This window comes from Saccoglossus kowalevskii, chromosome 11 (assembly GCF_978046115.1).
Source record: "Saccoglossus kowalevskii chromosome 11, keSacKowa6.1, whole genome shotgun sequence".
Lineage (NCBI taxonomy): Eukaryota > Metazoa > Hemichordata > Enteropneusta > Harrimaniidae > Saccoglossus > Saccoglossus kowalevskii.
Genome location: NC_140651.1, coordinates 37716066 through 37739639, shown reverse-complemented (window position 1 = coordinate 37739639; position 23574 = coordinate 37716066). Strand labels below are relative to the sequence as shown.

The following is a 23574-nucleotide window of genomic DNA, read 5'->3' as shown; positions in this document are numbered from 1 at the left end:
TGGAACAGCGCGGGGCTCGTCGGGAGAGTACCGTCTGGCTGGGACAGATCCGGAAGATCCGGCAACTCCCCTGGGGACTCGACTAGAAGGTTAGGCGCAACAGTGTCAGAAGGCAAGGGTGGAAAGGCATAAGTGTCCATGGGACTCCCAGAGATCGATAGAGCGCCAAATGCGCTCGTCTTCGAAAGAGGTGACACAAACATCGGACGCTTAACATTTCGGTGATTGGCAGACAGATCTATCTGGAGACATGAATGTCACAGTCCCAGTTATTCGATTATTAGTAGTACAAGGAACATCTGCAACAGGTGAATATGTACATGTACTCTATGTGGATACAACTTATCATAATTCCCATAATCTAGTTTTGTACTGACAACTAAAAACTTCTACTGACCCATGTTCAGAATCTCAGAGAACACAAGTGCAACAAAACTATTTGTTATATACATATACATATACTTGCTCAAGAAAATGCACTCATAAATCTGAGTGAACCTTGATGTGACTTCTTTGTTAATTCAGGTCTTAGTATATTACCAGGACCTGGGTTTGTTTCAACATCATCACTGGGCATCAGAATCATTCTTATGTTGTCAAATACAATTTGTTATTAACACAGTAAGGTTTATTATTTAAAATGTTTTCATTGTACATAGAACAACATCTGTTAATAAACAATTGTAAAAGCTATGTTTTCAGAGCAAGTACATGTAATAATTAAGAAAGCCAGTAGCGATAAAAGTTGGTCTGCTCATAACCTTCAATGGAGAAGTGTCGCATACGACTTGTTTACCACTTCCGTGTGACTGAGAATGTTCTAGAACCGTACTGTGTCTGGGTGGAATTTTTAGAAGTTGGTTGAATAGGTAATAGGACACTGTAGAAAGCAATAGAAGGTAATGGAACATTCTAGAAATTTGTAGTAAGTTCCAGACTCATTATGTATGTGATGTAATGGTCTATTTATAGACAGTGTGGGTATATATGGGGGAGTTGTTCAGCACTGAGATCAGATCGGAGAGCTCGTTGAATTGTATTGGAGTTTAAGTATCTAGTTATTGGAGTAGTGGAGTTTTACCGTGTTATTGTACTTGATGTTTGCAGAGTATAATAATACCAGTACCAGTTGAAACCTCATCTGTTGGCTCCGTGTTCGTATTTTATCATCGCTGCCAGGGAAGTCTTTTTGTTACTGTTGCCATTTTGGTATTTGAACCATCACACCTGTACTATACCAATTACGGTAATATTACGTTGCGTGTGACAAGAAGTAACTATAATTGTTTGAAGTCTTCTTAGTGCAGTGATATTATTGCATTTCAATCATTACTAATGGGTAAATAAAATATTGTAAACTATTTAATTTTCACTGCTAGATATATTCAAAATTTTATGAAATTTGTGTACAACATTTCAATAAAGTCCCTAACACTCCATGTTGTAGGAACCCAGAAAAAATGCCTTGCGAAAGTGAAGCAGTTCACAGCACCAGAGAGTACTGAAGACACATTAAAAAATCATTCAAAATTACTTGTACCTGAGGTATTGATGGAAAAACTGAAAACTAATTATGTAAATCAGGTAACTAATATGAACAGAACAGAACAAACAAATTATGAATTATTATGCTAATTAGAGAATTAATATGAACAGGCCTGTCTATTGTCTTTGAGCATTTATGCACCAAAACTTTGTAATTGAGATATCGGTGTTAATTAATTATGTTAATTAGGTGATTAATAAGCATAAATATTTACCAAAAACTAATTTGGTTTCTACATAGTTCTAGATTCATTGAACTCTTTAAAAGTTTCATTAAAATCCAATCCATGGTTCTTTATATATCAGTGGAACATTTATGGAAGCAATTAACTAATTATGCAAATTAGGTAATTAATATCCACAATTATTTACCCTAAAACTAATCAGGGGTCTGCACAGTCCTTAAATAACTATGTACCAAGTTTCATTGAAATGTGATGATTACTACTTGAAATATCAAAATCTGAAAATTAAATAATTATGCAAATAAGGTAATTAATATCTACTGATATTACCCTAAAAACTATCAGGTTTGTGCAGTGTCCTATGACATCTATGTACCTAGTTGAAATGTGATGATTAGTACTTTGAGATATCAGTGGAAAAGCCGAAAATTGATCAATCATTATGCAAATTAGGTAATTAATATTGCACAGATTTTACCCAAAACTAATCAAATCTGCACATTAGTTTGGAGCATCTATGTGCCAAGCTTCATCAAAATCCAATGAGTGATTCTTTAGATATCTGTGGCACAGTCATGGAACAGCTAAAAATCAGCTAATTATCATGTAATTAATTTGCATGGATTTTTACCAAAACCTAATCAAATCTGCGCAATGGCCCAGAGCATCTATGCACAAAGTTTCATCAAAAAACAATGTATGGTTCTTGAGATATCAGTGGAACAGATGGACACACATACACACACACTAACTGCAAAGACTCCTATTGTGTGTTTCAAACACGGGAGTCAAAAAGATAGTTTAAAATGGGGATAATCAAGTTAGCTTTGAAAGAACACATGTGAACATGCATATACCGGGTACATAAAAGTCACTATACTTTGGCTGGTCTGGTTAAAAAGGTCCTTCTCATCAATGAAATTTTTTTTAAATCAAAGATACAAATATGGCAATAAGCATAATCATAAGCAACATTTTATGACACAACATATAAAATTGGTAAAGGTATTTTATTTGGCAAACAACATGTTATTTTCTTATGAATAAATGTAGTGGAAACATGAATATTCTTTTCATGAAGTGTGGATATCTTAGAAATCATGAAACAGATAACAAGGCATGACAATCCGGAAAGCGATTTACTTGAAAACTTTAACCTCTACAATTAATCGTGTACAATAATTTAATAACATGTGAGTCTCTTTACAAACTAGCGTTTATATTTTCATTTTCTGGCTATTCATGTGAATATAATCAACATTACAATTCACATCACCAAGCACATCCATCAATGTACATCCCCAACACAATCAATTTTAATCAAAATAAAAAACCTACCTCCATTCACTAACGAATGTGATTTTGGGGGAACCTTGGTTAAGGTCCGCAGGTGCTTGTGTTTGACCGGGCCTGGTTGACGCCAGGATAGCGCATTAAAATTGCCATTTGATAGGGAGATGGCCACACAGCCTTGTCATGTCCCAAACAGGAAATGACTTCTGTGGCAAAATGCAGCATTAGCACTAGCACTTGCAATTTGCACTTACAAAAAAAAAGTCAGGAGAGACAACTGTGACATTCCATGTCCAAAACTGTCGCCTGGCACAAAAACATTTTTTTTTTTAAATCATAAAAAGACTTCTACATTAGTATTTATCTTGGATTCAATTGACTATTCAGGCAACATTTGAAAATGAGGCTCAATTCATACAGTATCCAAATATCATGACTTAACTCTGGGAATCGTAAACTAAATTTATTTACGTTCAATGCACAACTTATTCAATTATTATTGTAAAATACAATAACTATAATTGTGACAACTAATTTGTAAATACAACAAAATGTATCATGTGCATTATAAAATTTCACATTTTTCGACAGAAGCACCAAAGTCAGTGTTTCCATCCGGAAGTGATTGAGCTTCACAACTGAGGTCTAGGACAGGACGCCACCAAACCCCAAACTCTTGGGAATGAGGAAGATGTGGGAATAGAACCTAGGGATTTCTCCCGATCGCTGGCTACTTCCTGCCGGGTCGTCCCCACCTTGACCATGTCCCTTGGTAGAAGACCAAAGAGAGGAGTCGGAGGAGGAGACTGGAGAGAACTCTGATAACCCCCCCCCCCCTTACTCCGAGTGTCCAGGGGTCTCTCCTGCACCGGTGTGTGCTGCATGAGGCGCGATCGGAAGGGAAGGAGCGGACAGGGTTTTGGAGCTAGAGCAGGAGGACGAAGACAGGGAGACTGAGCCCTAGGACTCCTGACTTCTGACACTTCTCGCTACCGGTCTTCCGGTCTTCTTCTGCTCTTTAGAAAGGAACCAGCGCATCAGCTAGCCGGCCACAAAAAGAGCCGGCCACACGCACAAGGCCCTCTCCACAGACGATCAAACTCGCCTCCCGCTGGAGTAGGGTAGGCGAACTGACTCAGTACAGCCTCCTGCTCGACAGAAACCTCTCCTGCCAAGAAGGCAGTATGGACAATGTCGCACATATCGACTCTCTGCACAGCCAAAAACTGGTCCATCTGCCCGAGGATCATGGTTCACTGCTTAGCACTCAGGCGGTCAGAACTTAAAAGGGTGAGCTAAAGCTCTAACGCCAAGGAAACCCATTCTACAAAATTCTGCCAGCAGGGCCCGATGCACTTGCAGACTCTGGTGCCGATCAAATGACCACACAATGACCTGCCTTCCCGATCCATGCAACCCGCCTTAACAAAGGTGTGAGTACAGGGATCAGGGACAGGGACCCCGTTGAGGAGGCTGCGTCCTTAATTGCATATTGGTAAGGGTCAGCTGAGCTGAGCTGGCTGGGTAGTCTGTGCTTGTCCCAACAAGGAAGGGGCGAGAGACGACAAGCCACCACCACCCATCCCCACCCACTGAGGAAGTAGTAGTTTTCCCCGGGAGGGGCTGCATACCGCCCTGCGCAGGGGTACCAACACTGGAGTTCCCCTTGCAGAGTAACAAGAAGGGACACTTTGCGCGGTTTGTTGAAGCAGAAGTAACGAAGCCTGCTCAGACCGTGCCTAAGGGAGGTGTGGGAAACCAGAAGGAAGGTCCCCCTCCATAGGAAAGGTGGACACTCCCTGTCCCACTCATGTGAGTTAACCTCCTCCTCTTAGGGAGAGATCAAAGAGAGGATGGGGCACATCTAACCCAAATCCTAGCATGGAGGGGACAGACAGCACAGCCTGTCCCCCCTCCCACCTGACTCCACACACCCCACACCCCGGTCCTCATGCGTTGTCCCCCTCGTCTGCAGGAGGGAGCTCATTTTGGGGTCAAGTTAAACATCCAGGCCTTCCAAGCCTTCTCATTATCATGGGAGGAGCCCCTTTCACCCTGACTAACATCGGTAGGGAAGACAACAAGGTCTGTTCCTGTATATGAGCAACCAACCCAGGTTGCGTAAGTGCAGATGGAGTCTTGGTGTATTGGACCAGTTCCACCAGTACCTATCCCACCTTGGTACTCGTCGTCAGCACCCCAGTAGGAACACGCTGTAACTCGGTGTTTGTACTAGCGGTGATTGGCAACTCTGTTCCCCAACAAGAGTGGTGGAACGGGGCATGCCCGCCTAGGTAATATCACACGGAAAAACTAATTCCACAATGGAGAAAAGTAGCGAGCGACGCCTCCATCACCTCAGAGATGGACAGCTTGCCTCTGTCGTTGATCCTATAACATTGAGCAGGGAGTCCAACTGTGGCAACTCTTGATCTCCCTCAGTCCGCGATAGGCAAACCTCGTCTCTGCTACCAAGGGAAAGGGAGAGATGTTTCACTCATTGAAACAGATACATCGTTAGCTGTGGCTAGGGACTTCCCCTTTTTAGAGCGATGTATACCAGCTTTCCACAAACGCTTGCCCTCAAAGTGCTACCACGATCGAGAATCCCACAGATTGCAAATTCCCTCAAGGCAAAATCCATAGCAAAAATGACAACACATGTGTTTTGGGTCCCAGACTGGCAGCTCTAAGTGGTAAGATTAACATATCTTATGTGCCGAATCTAGTCAGGACGTTCTCAGTCTTTTCAATGATTTAAGCATGATGCAATTGAAGAAAAGCCAGGAAATGAGATCATAAAAAAACAAGAAAATTCACCCCGCCAATACAGCGAATTCATACTGAGCTGGTGATTCAACAAAAACAGACGAGATCTGGGGCCCTTATAATTGAAAGCCCTTACCGTAATGTAGAAACTGCTATTGTCGATCGTCAAAGCATACTAGATTTCTAGGAAGCCCAGTAAAAACTATAATCAGCGGAAAAATATATCCCGGAAACACCAGAACAAAAAGAGAATGGAGACAGAAAGGCGTGATCGCCTTGGAGGGTGACCCCTCAGGCGAAGCCTTTTTCTTAGAGAATGCTACTCTAGGGTGTTCCCTTTAGACCCGGTATACTCTCTAATAGTTTCCGTCTAGGGCTGTAATCTGTAATTAGGCCTAATGAGTAATAAATGAAATTTATTATTTTCACTGATTTTCTGGAAGGTGATGTAGTAAACTATAATAAAATAGGGACCATGAGTATTCAAGGCAAGAACAGTAAATGAATTGGATCTTGTCTATCAATCAAAAAATAAATAAATCAATTGATATACTTTTAATTCGGCAACTGTAAGTGACTTGCACACTTCAACCTGTGTTAATATTATTCACAGGTGGAAAACATTTAATATCAGGGTTGAGAGGCTGCTAAGTTTTCATGAAATACAAAAGTTGAAATTTAGGCCATTTTCTGTGAAATTTTTGTCTACAATTCAGAATGCGACCAAACCATGTACTGACTAATTCAAATTATTGTCACTGTTTTCATAACAAGCTTTGGAAAAATGCTGCAACACAGCTCTATTTGTTACCTGCTCTAAGACATTTCCGAAACAAGTAATTGATTTATTAGGAAAACCATGAATAAAGATACAACATGCATATGGCTGGCAAACCAGTTAGGTGCAACAAGCACATGGCCTACAAGCACAGCAAGTTGACACTATGCTATTAAACAGTGTTCATAAACAGAAAAGGTATAGAAAGTAGAAAAAATTTTCTGAAAAACCATGGTGACACAATAGTTAAAGTCAAGATTACTAACCTCAAATCCAAGATTGAAACAACTATGCATTGTTTCTTTGTAATAATATCTCATATTAATTCTTTCCATTTCTTCAATGTCAGCCAATAAATCTAAATCTAAATTCTCATCAACTTGATGCACTGCAGTCGTTATCATTTCACTTAAGGTTAAAGCTTCTGACTGAAAACACAGCAAAACCATTTCAATAATTAATTAAAACAAAAAAAAGCATAATGTCTGTTATTGGTTAGAATAAGTATCATACCAATGAATGACTATTTTGAACTGTAGGCAGAGTCAGACGCCAAGTGGTGGGTTTCCGAGCAAAAACAAAGGAGTATTCCAAATATAGGGTGTCCCATCCCGGGACAATTTTTTTTACTTATGACTACCACCTTGTTAAGATCAGTGAAAAACGGTGTATTACCTTGCCAGTGTTGTTCCCATAACAAAAGCATACTGCTGATAGGGTGACAGGGTCGGCATTGCCCGAGGATGCGAGACCCAGGCCCACCCTAAAAAGATCTTCCTCAGTGGATTGCGTGATCCACCTAGAAATGGAAATCGGGAAGGCTGTTCATATCACACAAGCATGTGCTTCCTGCCCTGCCTAGACTCCCTAGTATAGTTCTAGTAGCAACTCAAAGCTCAAACCGGGCAAAGAAGCAACTCCTCCTGATCCTCCGAGCCAACAATATTGGCCAAACAGGGGGTGACGATCGGCTGTGGATCGTGCCCTGAAATTTGGTTCTTGGAGAGAAACCCAATTTGTGTCTTCGCACAGCATGATTGTCCATAAAGGTGGCACAACCGTCAAGGCGAGAGCTACAAATGTAGTAGGAAGACTGTTTACCATGTCAAATATTTCAGAGGTGCTAATTGCAGTGATTCACAGGGTGGTCTGCTTAAAGCTGACAACACAACCGACAAGTTCCAATTGGGTGGTTCCCTGAGTCGGGGTCTAGCCTCTGATTATGAAAAGCAGTAAACAGTCTCCTAATAATAGGACAATCGGCTAGTCTTGTCCCCAAAGAATTCTCGATGGTGGGTGACAAGGCTGACGTATAGCCAACAATTGCTACCTGGCCAACAGTGGGGTGGCATGGATCAACCTTCCTTCCACTACACCAATCAACGTATGCCCGCCCTTTAGAGTCGTAGGCTGCATTTGTGGAACCCCTATTCGCCCTGGCCAGGACATTGGCAGCTCACTCATATAAACCTTCCTACTGTGCGAGTCTGCTGAAAGCCTACATGCATGTAGGTGGTACACTGGGAGTGCACAGTCCAATTGGGACTCATTGGGTTATCTGCCAATATGTGCGCTCCCCAACCTGTGAGGGAGGCATCTGTTATCAGAGTCATAGTCATAGCAATGGGACCCATTGCTTGAGGTTGGTAATTGCCATCCATCAGGGCAAGGCATCCTTCGCTTGGTCTGAGAGAGTTACTCACCACTCCAGTTCCCGTAGGTGAGACCGGTGTTGCAACAAAGTGGGTTGCACCGGGCGACTGCGAAGTGCAGCTTGGGGAACTACCCTGCGAACTGATGTCATCATACCAATGATGCGCATCAGCTCTCAGAGAGACACATAGGGATCGCTGACTAGATGTTCGGCTAGGCCGCCTAGAGCTAGGCAACGAGTCTGCGAGGGACGTATCAAGTCTGCCTCTGTGTCAAACTCCATGCCCAGAAACACCAACTACCGTGTTTGATGTGGGTGGGACTTTTTTAGATTTACTAGGTAGCCTAACTAGTGTAATAAATCCTATGCTAGCCCTACTTGCTCAGCCAACAACACCTTGTTTTGGTTGTGTAGCAACCAGTCGTCTAGGTACCAGTTGATGTGTACCGACGACCGATGCAGCACGTGTTTCAACACTCTGGTGAACATGTATAGAGCCGAGCATAGCACCCTGAATTTGAATACTTGGCCCAAATGGGCGAATCGATGGAGACGATGACTCGATGGATTTATTGGTATGTGCGGGTAAGCATCGCTTAAGTCTAGCGTTACTAACCAGTCGAAACGGACACCTGAAGCCTTTGCAACTACAAACATGTGTGAGTAGAAGCCCAGACTTATCACAGGGTCTTCTATCCTGTGTATGGCACCCTTTGTAAGCAAACTGTATACCTCCTGTTGGATTGCTTCTCCTTTGAGGGGATCCCCTGGCAGCGTCCCCAATGGGGGGGTGTTGACAGGGAATGTAGAGGTAGCGGAATTTCGAACCATGTGTCACCACCTGGAGAGTCCAGGGACCGGCTACCCACTGCCTTCAATCTGAGTGGGACAGGGATATGTGGCCATGGGTTCAAATGGTTCTACATTGGGTGCCAAAGTGAGTCGCATTAAGATTTGTAGGAGTCGAAAAGTTCAGACTCTGTCCCCTGCCAAACGTATGCCCACCCCCCTGTCGCAGACAGAAGCGTCAAACTTGCTTCCCACACGACCCAAGGAAGAGGAGGGTCCACCACCTGGTCCCATACCCGAGCTAGGGAAACACGATCAGTCTCGGCAACTTGCACACAGTCCTGGAAAATATCCCAGGCATCGGAATCTCAAGTTAGAGCACACATCCTTGTGGCAAAACCCTGAATCCCGAAACCCAAACACATTCCAAACAAAGGTGACATTTGTATTGGAAGATGCTGGTGGCAATTTCCACATGACCGAGTCAGTTTTGGGGGCAACAACCTCGGAGGCAAGAAGGTCTTCCTGGACTACTTTCCTTTCTTCCTGTCAATTTTTAAACACTAAGAAAATAAACAAGGCATGCATGAGTGGAACGAAATTACAGTTAAAATCAAAGAAAGCTTAGAAAGAACTCCCATGTGCTGAGAAGTATTGGAGACAAATTAAATATAATTTGAAATTACGTAGCTGAAAACTAATTATGCAAATCAGAAAATTAACATGAACAGATTTGATTGTAAAACTAATGAGGTCTGCGCAATGTAACAAAAACTCTATGTACCAAGTTTAATTGAAATGTGATTAGAACCAAAAAATTATGAATTATTATGCTAATTAGGGAAATAATATGAACAGAGTTTTACCCCAAACTAATTAGGTTTGTACATTGTCCTAGAGCATCTTTGTACTAAGTTTCATTAAAATGGAAATTAGTACTTTAGATATCAGTGTGAAAGCTTAAAATTGGTTAATTATGCAAATTGGGTAATTAATATGTACAGATTTTAACCCACAATTATCCAGGTCTGTCAATTGTCCTACAGCATTCATGTATAAACATTCATTGATATGTGATGATTAGTACCTGAGATATCAGTGTGAAAGTTGGAAATTGGTTAATTATGCAAAATAGGTGATTAATATGCACAAATATTTACCAAAAACTAATTGGGTCTCTGCATAATTCTAGTTTCATTGAAATGTGATGACTAGTACTTTAGATATCAGTAGAAAAGCTGAAAATTAATTATACAAATTAGGTAATTAATATGCACAATTATTTACCCTGAAACTAATCAGGTCTCTGCATAGACCTAAAGGATCTATGTACCAAGTTTCATTGAAATGCGATGATTAGTACTTGAGATACCCGTGGAAAAGCTAAAAATTAACTAATTATGCAAATTAGGTTATTAATATGCACAAATATTTATCCGAAACAATCAATCTCTGCATAGTCCTTGAGTATGTAAGTACCAAGTTTCATTGAAATGTAATGCTCACTACTTATATCAAAAGCTGAAAATTAATTAATTATGCAAATTAGGTAATTATATGTACTGATATTACCATAAAAACTATCAGGTCTGTGCAGTGTCATATGACATCTATGTACCAAGTTTCATTGAAATGTGATGATTAGTACTTGAGATATCAGTTGAAAAATCGAAAATTGACTAATCATTATGCAAATTAGGTAATTAGTATCCATAGATTATTACCAAAAACTAATCAAAACCTAGCATTAGTTCAGAGCATCTATGTACCAAGTTCCATCAAAATCCAATGAGTGGTTGTTTAGATATCAGTGGAACAGTCATGGAACCACTAAAAAATAGCTAATTATCATGCAAATTATGTAATTAATATGCACGGATTTTTACCAAAAACTAATCAAATCTGCGCATATGTTCAGAGCATCTAAGTACCAAGTTTCATCAAAATCCAATGAGTGGTTCTTTAGATATCAGTAGAACAGTCATAGAACAGCTAAAAATTAGCTAATTATCATGCAAATTAGGTAATTAACGAGCATGGATTTTTACCAAAACCTAATCAAATCTGCGCATTGGCCCAGAGCATCTATGCACCAAGTTTCATCAAAAACTGATGTATGGTTCTTGAGATAGCAGTGGAACAGTCGGACACACATACACACACACATACACACACACACACACACACACACACACACACACACATACAGACACACTAACTGCAAAGACTCCCATTTTGTGCTTCGCACATGGGAGTCAAAAACTGACACAATGAAAACCAACAAAGTAGTCAATTTTGTCATTCGAGTTAGCAGTGCACACAAAGAGACACGGGCCCCAAAAAAGCAAAAATATATCTTACCAGCCACAATGTCTACTGTTACCAACTGTCACATATACCTCAGAAAAACTGAAGGAGAATGAATCACCCTGTTTTTCCTTGCGATGCACCTCAGTGCGGAGAAAAACAGAGAGCTAAGATTGGCTGAATCGCAGAATAATGCCTACAGTTCAAAATAGTCATTTTGACTGACCAGAGTCTATGGTGGGTAATTGAATGTGGTGAATTTAGTATTATACCGTGATTGGCTAGAATTAGTATTATAACTGTGACTGGCTAGAATTAGTATTATACCTGTGATTGACTAGAATGAGTATAATGAGGATTGGTTAGAATTAGTATTATACCTGTGATTGGCTAGAATTAGTATTACACCTGTGATTAAGCTAGAATTAGTATTATACCTGTGATTCGTTAGAATTAGTATTATACCTGTGATTGGTTAGAATTAGTATTATACCTGTGATTGGCTAGAATTAGTATTACACCTGTGATTAAGCTAGAATTAGTATTATACCTGTGATTGGTTAGAATTAGTATTATACCAGTGATTGGTCAGAATAAGTATTATACCTGTGATTAGCTAGAATTAGTATTATACCTGTGATTGGTCAGAATTAGTATTATACCTGTAATTAGCTAGAATTAGTGTTAAACCTGTAATTGGTTAGAATTAGTATTATACCTGTGATTGGTTAGAATTAGTATTATACCTGTGATTAGCTAGAATTAGTATTATACCTGTGATTGGTTAGAATTAGTATTATACCTGTAATTAGCTAGAATTAGTGTTAAACCTGTGATTGCTTAGAATCAGTATTATACCTGTGATTAGTTAGAATTAGTATTATACTTGTGATTAGTTAGAATTAGTATTATACCTGTGATTGGTTAGAATTAGTATTACACCTGTGATTAGCTAGAATTAGTATTATACCTGTGATTGATTAGAATTAGTATTATACCAGTGATTGGTCAGAATAAGTATTATACCTGTGATTAGCTAGAATTAGTATTACACCTGTGATTGGTCAGAATTAGTATTATACCTGTAATTAGCTAGAATTTGTATTATACCTGTGATTGGATAGAATTAGTATTATACCTGTGATTGGTTAGAATTAGTATTATACCTGTGATTGGCTAGAATTAGTATTATATCTGTGATTAGCTAGAATTAGTATTATACCTGTAATTAGCTAGAATTAGTATTGTACCTGTGATTGGTTAGAATTAGTATTATACCTGTGATTGGTTAGAATTAGTATTATACCTGTGATTGGCTAGAATTAGTGTTATACCTGTGATTAGCTAGAATTAGTATTATACCTGTGATTAGCTAGAATTAGTATTATACCTGTGATTGGCTAGAATTAGTATTACACCTGTGATTGGTTAGAATTAGAATTATACCTGTAATTAGCTAGAATTCGTATTACACCTGTGATTGGTTAAAATTAGTATTATAACTGTGATTAGTTAGAATTAGTATTAAATCTGTGATTAGCTAGAATTAATATTATACCTGTGATTAGTTAGAATTAGTATTATACCTGTGATTAGTTAGAATTAGTATTATACCTGTGACTGGCTAGAATTAGTATTATACCTGTGATTGACTAGAATGAGTATTATACCTGTGATTGGCTAGAATTATTATTATACCTGTGATTGGTTAGAATTAGTATTATTCCTGTGATTGGTTAGAATTAGTATTATACCTGTGACTGGCTAGAATTAGTATTATACCTGTGATTGACTAGAATGAGTATTACACCTGTGATTGGTTAGAATTATTATTATACCTGTGATTGGTTAGAATTAGTATTATTCTTGTGATTGGTTAGAATTAGTATTATACCTGTGATTAGCTAGAATTAGTATTATACCTGTGATTAGTTAGAATTAGTATTATACCTGTGATTGGCTAGAATTAGTATTATACCTGTGATTGGTCAGATTTGAGGCATTATGTCTGTGACTGGTTAGAGAATCAGTATTATACCTGTGATTGGTTAGAATTAGTATTGTATTTGTTACTGGTTAGAGAATTAGTATTATACCTGTGATTGGTTAGAATTAGTATTATACCTGTGATTGGTTAGAATTAGTATTATACCTGTGATTGGCTAGAATTAGTATTAAACTTGTGTTTGGTTAAAATTAGTATTATACCTGTGATTGGCTTTAATTAGTATTATACAGTACTCATTCCGCCCAACCTCCCGCTTTTATCGCTTTTTTTCCGACCGCTTATCGCTTAATTTCCGACCGCTCGCTGCTTTCCGACCGGAAACCGACCGCTTTTTTTCCGCTCGCTCGCGTTCGCTTTTGTTCGCTCGCTCGCTCGCTTTTGTTCGCTCGTTCGCTCGCTCGCTCGCTTTTGTTCGCTCGCTCACTCCTGCTATGGCTGGCTTCAGAAACATCGTCCGCTTGCCAGCCGACCGCTGGAGTAACAATGATCGTACATTGTATGTATAAACTTAAGTTTTTATTCGTAATAAATTTAGGTTTTAATGACGATTCAAAACACAACGCCTATTGCTTCTCTGTTTTGGAACAAAGACGCCTTCAAATCACTTGACACATTGTAACGTTTGCTACGCAAGTCGAACTGTGACCTGTATTTACATATTTACGTCCTTGTGTGTGTAGTTCAAGCAGCTATATAACTGGTCAATCGCGATATGTATTGAGTACTAGTGTTTGTGTGTTGTGTGTGTGTTTCTGTGTGTGATTTTGACTAAATTTATTCCGAACGGCGCTCAAAATAATTTGACACTTTGTTATTTTTGAACGCAACTCGCACTATGACCCTTACTCAATTTGCATAAGTAATACGAATGCTGTAGTTCAGAAAATCTATTGGTTAACTTTTGCTCGTGTCTGGGTGCGCAAAACAAAACTGCACATATAATTATCGCATAGCTGAATTTCTACAAATCAATTGGACTTAAACTACTAGTATAATGATTGTGACGATTAATCGCTTGTCTGAGTACATGCGGCGACGAATTATTGGATTGGCAGCAGCCGGACGAAAAATGAAAGAGATCTCGGAACAGTTAATTTGTTGAGGAAAACAAAACAAACGCAGCCAGTGATACATTTTGAAAACAAAAATACAAAATAATCGCAATCAGAGGCGCCGACCACGCGCGTTGGAAATAAATAAAACGTGTTGTGACAGTCTCACCAAATTCTTTCACTCGCGCAATATAATTATGTTATTTCCCAAAGCACTTATATTTAATACATTGACGAAAAACACCGCAAGAAAAATGTAAATCAGGCTTGTAATTACTACTCGAACGCAATGTTGATCACTGTAAAAGTGGATAAATTCGAACCGTCATCAAATTCAAAATTCAAGCGATCTCGTTGAATGTCAAAAATAAACTCGATGTTTAGAAAGACAAAAACAACACCATATTAGAGTGCAAAAAAAGTTAGCAGCAAAGAACGAGAAGTGCATGTGGGAAAGCGATGAGTGAACTCGAGGAAAATTATGCTGATGTGAGAACAAGCCATATACTCGCGGAGTACTCGCTAAAACATCGAGAAAATGTGCCATTTCAAAGGGCACCCTTACAAATAATGTCTGCGATTGTGTGAACATGAAAACGTGCAAACAAGGAACAGAACTCGTGGTCCACAAGGAAACTTAGCGATGACGCAGTTAGATGTATACGGCTGTTGAAAACAGACTCCTTCGATCTCATATAAGCAGGTTCACGTGGATGTATCATTTTCAACTATTACCAACAACGCTATGATAACAAAGACATTGTGAAATTCTTTTGTTTTTATGTAGAAAAATACAGTAATTTTACCAAGTAAAATCATATTTATTAAAATTGTTGTTCATACACGAGTTGTCGAACACACTACATAGTTTGTAATTTCATCTAGCTCCTTTCAGTCACGATTCAAAACAAATAAAAGGCACAAATATAGATAATATAGCAAATTATTTTTTTCTGTAATATTCGTGTGTAATCAGTAATTACGACAAAAAATTATGGGTACATATGAAATAGATTTCGTTATGAATTATTCTTAATATCAATTTCTAAATTATTTTGTCAAAATCAGTTTTTTTTCCAGGTTTTTTCCCCAAAACAAAAGAATTTCGTAATGTCGGGAACGAGAAGTTTTTTTCTTCTTATTATTTTTTGGGAACGGAAAGTCTTTATCGTAGAGCTTCGCCTCGGTTGACAATGAGCTCTTCGGGTCGCTAAAACTGTATGTCCACTTCTGTTGGGGTGAACATTTGTATTATTATACTGAATAAATCTTAGAACAGAAATGGTGGCACTCAATTATGGCAATCTTCCAGCTCATCGTTAGAAAGATTTTAGGAGGCAAATTTAATCTTGAAGGATTGCAGGAAATTGACCCTTACCGATTCATATTTATGAATTAATCGGGATTCAGGTATCATAGTGTTTGTAACAGGAAGAAAAAAAAACGCTTTCGCGTGGGATTTTTCATGCAAACATTGTGAATGGTTCCCCGACACTGATTCCTTTTTACCTTTAAATTTTTCTAAGACGCAGCAAACCCTGCTCATGACCGGAGACGTCGTCGAGATGCAGATGCGATTCCTCTTAGCAACGCGTTCTATTTATTTTCAAAGCGCGTGGTCGGCGCCTTTGATTGCGTTTATTTTGTTCTTTTATTCAGTGAACGTAATCAATCACTGGCAGCGTTTGTTTTTTCGCGTCTCACAACTTAATGTCCAAGCCGACTTTGTTTTGGCTGTAAGTGAACTACGTACAGCTCATGAAAGTATTTCGCCCAGAGTTCGCAAAAAACGGAATACCCTGCAAAATTTGAATCCTTTATTTTATAACGAGACATTGGGCGCAAACATAAAAACCATAATTGTAATTTAACAGATTTATGTAACGTGTTAGTCCGCTTGCCAGCCGCCTAGTTAGAAAACGCGATCTCCAGTGAAGTCGGTGTCGACAACTTCGGACAAGTAAGATGGGCGCTGGCCGACATTACATTTGCAAGTATTGTATTTGTTTGACAAATTGTACACTACGGTCATTCTATAACAATCGATCAGTCGTTTTTTTCACAGTCTTACTATTCCTGCAGATATTCTTCAATTGTTATAGGTGCCACGGATTTTAACATAACTACAACTTGACCCGTGTTAAACCCAAACCATGCGTGCATGACAACCGTCAACCCTACACACGGTTTAACTCAACGAATACCGTACTCTACAGTAGACATTTTTCGCTCTCCACCAAAAATAGAATGGTTTTATTTCATATTAGTTGTGTCTGTGTCAGTGTCGTATTTGATTTCACATGTTTGGTTCGATCTTGTTTATGGTGTACATTATTATCACCAATTTTATATGGCCGTGTGATCCACCGTATTTTTTTCAACGGTCGTTCTATAAATTTCTAATTGTATTTATTCTTATTTTAACATCATAAAAACAAAAATGATACACTTGTACATGAAACAGTAGGTAATGAACTGTAAATGCGGGCGGTTGTGCTGTCAGGCGAGCGAGCGAGCGAGCGAGCGAGCGATTGCGCGAGCGGATACTTCCAGATTTGCGCGGTCGAAAAAAAGCGGAAATTGCGCGGTCGGATTGAACAAAGCGAGCGAAAAAAAAGCGATCGAAATCCGGAAGCGGGCGGGAGGTTCGGCGAAATGAGTACTGTACCTGTGATTGGCTTTAATTAGTATTATACCTGTGATTGGTTAGAATTAGTATTATGTCTGTGACTGGTTAGAGAATTAGTATTATACTCGTGTTTGGTTAAAATTAGTATTATATCTGTGATTAGCTGGAATGAGTATTATACTTGTGATTGGTTAGAATTAGTATTATACCTGTGATTAGCTAGAATTAGTATTATACCTGTGATTGGTTAGAATTAGTATTATACCTGTGATTGGTTAGAATTAGTATTATACCTGTGATTGGTTAGAATTAGTATTATACCAGTGATTAGTCAGAATAAGTATTATACCTGTGATTAGCTAGAATTAGTATTATACCAGTGATTGGTCAGAATTAGTATTATACCTGTAATTAGCTAGAATTAGTATTATACCTGTGATTGGATAGAATTTGTATTATACCTGTGATTGGTTGGAATTAGTATTATAACTGTGATTAGTTAGAATTAGTATTGTATCTGTGATTAGCTAGAATTAGTATTATACCTGTGATTAGTTAGAATTAGTATTATACCTGTCATTCGTTAGAATTAGTATTATACCTGTGATTGGTTAGAATTAGTATTATACCTGTGATTGGCTAGAATTAGTATTACACCTGTGATTAAGCTAGAATTAGTATTATACCTGTGATTGGTTAGAATTAGTATTATACCAGTGATTGGTCAGAATAAGTATTACACCTGTGATTAGCTAGAATTAGTATTATACCAGTGATTGGTCAGAATTAGTATTATACCTGTGATTGGCTAGAATTAGTATTAAACTTGTGTTTGGTTAAAATTAGTATTATACCTGTGATTGGCTTTAATTAGTATTATACCTGTGATTGGCTTTAATTAGTATTATACCTGTGATTGGTTAGAATTAGTATTATGTCTGTGACTGGTTAGAGAATTAGTATTATACTCGTGTTTGGTTAAAATTAGTATTATATCTGTGATTAGCTGGAATGAGTATTATACCTGTGATTGGTTAGAATTAGTATTATACCTGTGATTGGTTAGAATTAGTATTATACCTGTGATTGGCTTTAATTAGTATTATACCTGTGATTGGTTAGAATTAGTATTATGTCTGTGACTGGTTAGAGAATTAGTATTATACCTGTGATTGGCTAGAATTAGTATTATATCTGTGATTGGCTAGAATTAGTATTATACCTGTGATTGGTTAGAATTAGTATTATACCTGTGATTGGCTAGAATTAGTATTATATCTGTGATTGGCTAGAATTAGTATTATACCTGTGATTGGTTAGAATTAGTATTATGTCTGTGACTGGTTAGAGAATTAGTATTATACCTGTGATTGGCTAGAATTAGTATTATACCTGTGATTGGTTAGAATTAGTATTATACCTGTGATTGGCTAGAATTAGTATTATACCTGTAATTAGCTAGAATTAGTATTATACCTGTGATTGGCTTTAATTAGTATTATACCTGTGATTGGTTAGAATTAGTATTATGTCTGTGACTGGTTAGAGAATTAGTATTATACCTGTGATTGGCTAGAATTAGTATTATATCTGTGATTGGCTAGAATTAGTATTATACCTGTGATTGGTTAGAATTAGTATTATACCTGTGATTAGCTAGAATTAGTATTATATCTGTGATTGGCTAGAATTAGTATTATACCTGTGATTGGTTAGAATTAGTATTATACCTGTGATTGGCTAGAATTAGTATTATATCTGTGATTAGCTAGAATTAGTATTATACCTGTAATTAGCTAGAATTAGTATTATACCTGTGATTGGCTTTAATTAGTATTATACCTGTGATTGGCTTTAATTAGTATTATACCTGTGATTGGTTAGAATTAGTATTATGTCTGTGACTGGTTAGAGAATTAGTATTATACTCGTGTTTGGTTAGAATTAGTATTATACCAGTGATTAGTCAGAATAAGTATTATACCTGTGATTAGCTAGAATTAGTATTATACCAGTGATTGGTCAGAATTAGTATTATACCTGTAATTAGCTAGAATTAGTATTATACCTGTGATTGGATAGAATTTGTATTATACCTGTGATTGGTTAGAATTAGTATTATACCTGTAATTGGCTAGAATTAGTATTATATCTGTGATTAGCTAGAATTAGTATTATACCTGTAATTAGCTAGAATTAGTATTATACCTGTGATTGGTTAGAATTAGTAGTATACCTGTGATTGGTTAGAATTAGTATTATAACTGTGATTAGTTAGAATTAGTATTGTATCTGTGATTAGCTAGAATTAGTATTATACCTGTGATTAGTTAGAATTAGTATTATACCTGTCATTCGTTAGAATTAGTATTATACCTGTGATTGGTTAGAATTAGTATTATACCTGTGATTGGCTAGAATTAGTATTACACCTGTGATTAAGCTAGAATTAGTATTATACCTGTGATTGGTTAGAATTAGTATTATACCAGTGATTGGTCAGAATAAGTATTATACCTGTGATTAGCTAGAATTAGTATTATACCAGTGATTGGTCAGAATAAGTATTATACCTGTGATTGGCTAGAATTAGTATTAAACTTGTGTTTGGTTAAAATTAGTATTATACCTGTGATTGGCTTTAATTAGTATTATACCTGTGATTGGCTTTAATTAGTATTATACCTGTGATTGGTTAGAATAAGTATTATGTCTGTGACTGGTTAGAGAATTAGTATTATACCTGTGATTGGTTAGAATTAGTATTATACCTGTGTTTGGCTAGAATTAGTATTATATCTGTGATTAGCTAGAATTAGTATTATACCTGTAATTAGCTAGAATTAGTATTATACGTGTGATTGGTTAGAATTAGTATTATACCTGTGATTGGTTAGAATTAGTATTATAACTGTGATTAGTTAGAATTAGTATTGTATCTGTGATTAGCTAGAATTAGTATTATACCTGTGATTCGTTAGAATTAGTATTATACCTGTGATTGGTTAGAATTAGTATTATACCTGTGATTGGCTAGAATTAGTATTACACCTGTGATTAAGCTAGAATTAGTATTATACCTGTGATTGGTTAGAATTAGTATTATACCAGTGATTGGTCAGAATAAGTATTATACCTGTGATTAGCTAGAATTAGTATTATACCAGTGATTGGTCAGAATAAGTATTATACCTGTGATTAGCTAAAATTAGTATTATACCTGTGATTGGTCAGAATTAGTATTATACCTGTAATTAGCTAGAATTAGTGTTAAACCTGTAATTGGTTAGAATTAGTATTATACCTGTGATTGGTTAGAATTAGTATTATACCTATGATTAGCTAGAATTAGTATTATACCTGTGATTGGTTAGAATTAGTATTATACCTGTAATTAGCTAGAATTAGTGTTAAACCTGTGATTGCTTAGAATCAGTATTATACCTGTGATTAGTTAGAATTAGTATTATACCTGTGATTAGTTAGAATTAGTATTATACCTGTGATTGGTTAGAATTAGTATTACACCTGTGATTAGCTAGAATTAGTATTATACCTGTGATTGGTTAGAATTAGTATTATACCAGTGATTGGTCAGAATAAGTATTATACCTGTGATTAGCTAGAATTAGTATTATACCTGTGATTGGTCAGAATTAGTATTATACCTGTAATTAGCTAGAATTAGTATTATACCTGTGATTGGATAGAATTAGTATTATTCCTGTGATTGGTTAGAATTAGTATTATATCTGTGATTAGCTAGAATTAGTATTATACCTGTAATTAGCTAGAATTAGTATTGTACCTGTGATTGGTTAGAATTAGTATTATACCTGTGATTGGTTAGAATTAGTATTATACCTGTGATTGGCTAGAATTAGTGTTATACCTGTGATTGGCTAGAATTAGTATTATACCTGTGATTAGCTAGAATTAGTATTATACCTGTGATTGGCTAGAATTAGTATTACACCTGTGATTGGTTAGAATTAGAATTATACCTGTAATTAGCTAGAATTCGTATTACACCTGTGATTGGTTAAAATTAGTATTATAACTGTGATTAGTTAGAATTAGTATTAAATCTGTGATTAGCTAGAATCAATATTATACCTGTGATTAGTTAGAATTAGTATTATACCTGTGATTAGTTAGAATTAGTATTATACCTGTGATTGGTTAGAATTAGAATTATACCTGTGATTGGTTAGAATTAGTATTATACCTGTGATTGGCTAGAATTAGTATTATACCTGTGATTGGTTAGAATTAGAATTATACCTGTAATTAGCTAGAATTAGTATTACACCTGTGATTGGTTAGAATTGGTATTATAACTGTGATTAGTTAGAATTAGTATTAAATCTGTGATTAGCTAGAATTAGTATTATACCTGTGATTAGTTAGAATTAGTATTATACCTGTGATTGGTTAGAATTAGAATTATACCTGTGATTGGTTAGAATTAGTATTATACCTGTGATTAGCTAGAATTAGTATTATACCTGTGATTGGTCAGAATTAGTATTATACCTGTAATTAGCTAGAATTAGTATTATACCTGTGATTGGATAGAATTAGTATTATACCTGTGATCAGCTAGAATTAGTATTATATCTGTGATTAGCTAGAATTAGTATTATACCTGTAATTAGCTAGAATTAGTATTGTACCTGTGATTGGTTAGAATTAGTATTATACCTGTGATTGGTTAGAATTAGTATTATACCTGTGATTGGCTAGAATTAGTGTTATACCTGTGATTAGCTAGAATTAGTATTATACCTGTGATTAGCTAGAATTAGTATTATACCTGTGATTGGTTAGAATTAGTATTACACCTGTGATTGGTTAGAATTAGAATTATACCTGTGATTAGTTAGAATTAGTATTAAATCTGTGATTAGCTAGAATTAGTATTATACCTGTGATTAGTTAGAATTAGTATTATACCTGTGATTGGTTAGAATTAGAATTATACCTGTGATTGGTTAGAATTAGTATTATACCTGTGATTAGCTAGAATTAGTATTATACCTGTGATTGGTCAGAATTAGTATTATACCTGTAATTAGCTAGAATTAGTATTATAACTGTGATTGGCTAGAATTAGTATTATACCTGTGATTGGTTAGAATTAGTATTATATCTGTAATTGGTTAGAATTAGTATTATACCTGTGATTGGATAGAATTAGTATTATACCTGTGATTGGTTAGAATTAGTATTATACCTGTGATTGGCTAGAATTAGTATTATATCTGTGATTAGCTAGAATTAGTATTATACCTGTAATTAGCTAGAATTAGTATTGTACCTGTGATTGGTTAGAATTAGTATTATACCTGTGATTGGTTAGAATTAGTATTATACCTGTGATTGGCTAGAATTAGTGTTATACCTGTGATTAGCTAGAATTAGTATTATACCTGTGATTAGCTAGAATTAGTATTATACCTGTGATTGGCTAGAATTAGTATTACACCTGTGATTGGTTAGAATTAGAATTATACCTGTAATTAGCTAGAATTCGTATTACACCTGTGATTGGTTAAAATTAGTATTATAACTGTGATTAGTTAGAATTAGTATTAAATCTGTGATTAGCTAGAATTAATATTATACCTGTGATTAGTTAGAATTAGTATTATACCTGTGATTAGTTAGAATTAGTATTATACCTGTGACTGGCTAGAATTAGTATTATACCTGTGATTGACTAGAATGAGTATTATACCTGTGATTGGCTAGAATTATTATTATACCTGTGATTGGTTAGAATTAGTATTATTCCTGTGATTGGTTAGAATTAGTATTATACCTGTGATTGGTTAGAATTAGTATTATACCTGTGATCAGCTAGAATTATTATTATACCTGTGATTAGTTAGAATTAGTATTATACCTGTGATTGGCTAGAATTAGTATTATACCTGTGATTGACTAGAATGAGTATTACACCTGTGATTGGTTAGAATTAGTATTATACCTGTGATTGGCTAGAATTAGTATTATACCTGTGATTAGTTAGAATTAGTATTATACCTGTGATTAGTTAGAAATAGTATTATACCTGTGATTGGTTAGAATTAGTATTATACCAGTGATTGGTCAGAATAAGTATTATACCTGTGATTAGCTAGAATTAGTATTATACCAGTGATTGGTCAGAATAAGTATTATACCTGTGATTACCTAGAATTAGTATTATACCTGTGATTGGTCAGAATTAGTATTATACCTGTAATTAGCTAGAATTAGTGTTAAACCTGTAATTGGTTAGAATTAGTATTATACCTGTGATTGGTTAGAATTAGTATTATACCTGTGATTGGTTTACTTTCGGAAATTCCGTCGCGTTTCGGAAAGTTTTAATTTTCAAAACTTTTGAATATTTATTTGTGCTTTTAGGTTAGTGAGAAGGTTATAATAATTCTTCATTTCACTTTAACACTGTTTTTACACCCCTCAGACCCCTTTAAAAAGTCACTTCTGGCCATTATAATGGCCACTATTTTCTTAATGGCCAGAGTATTGACCAGAATATTTTAAGTGGCCAAAA

General features: G+C 36.3%; 1 protein-coding gene across 1 annotated transcript in view; it reads right to left on the bottom strand.

Annotated features, from left to right (window-relative positions):
• Positions 1 to 23574, bottom strand: part of LOC102807664 (mitogen-activated protein kinase kinase kinase 4-like) — a 320941-nt gene that overhangs the window by 215954 nt on the left and 81413 nt on the right. Inside the window, exon 10 of the mRNA XM_085505174.1 lies at positions 6837 to 6998. Coding sequence (XP_085361300.1) covers positions 6837 to 6998 — 162 coding nt within the window. The remainder of the gene's footprint in view (positions 1 to 6836; positions 6999 to 23574) is intronic.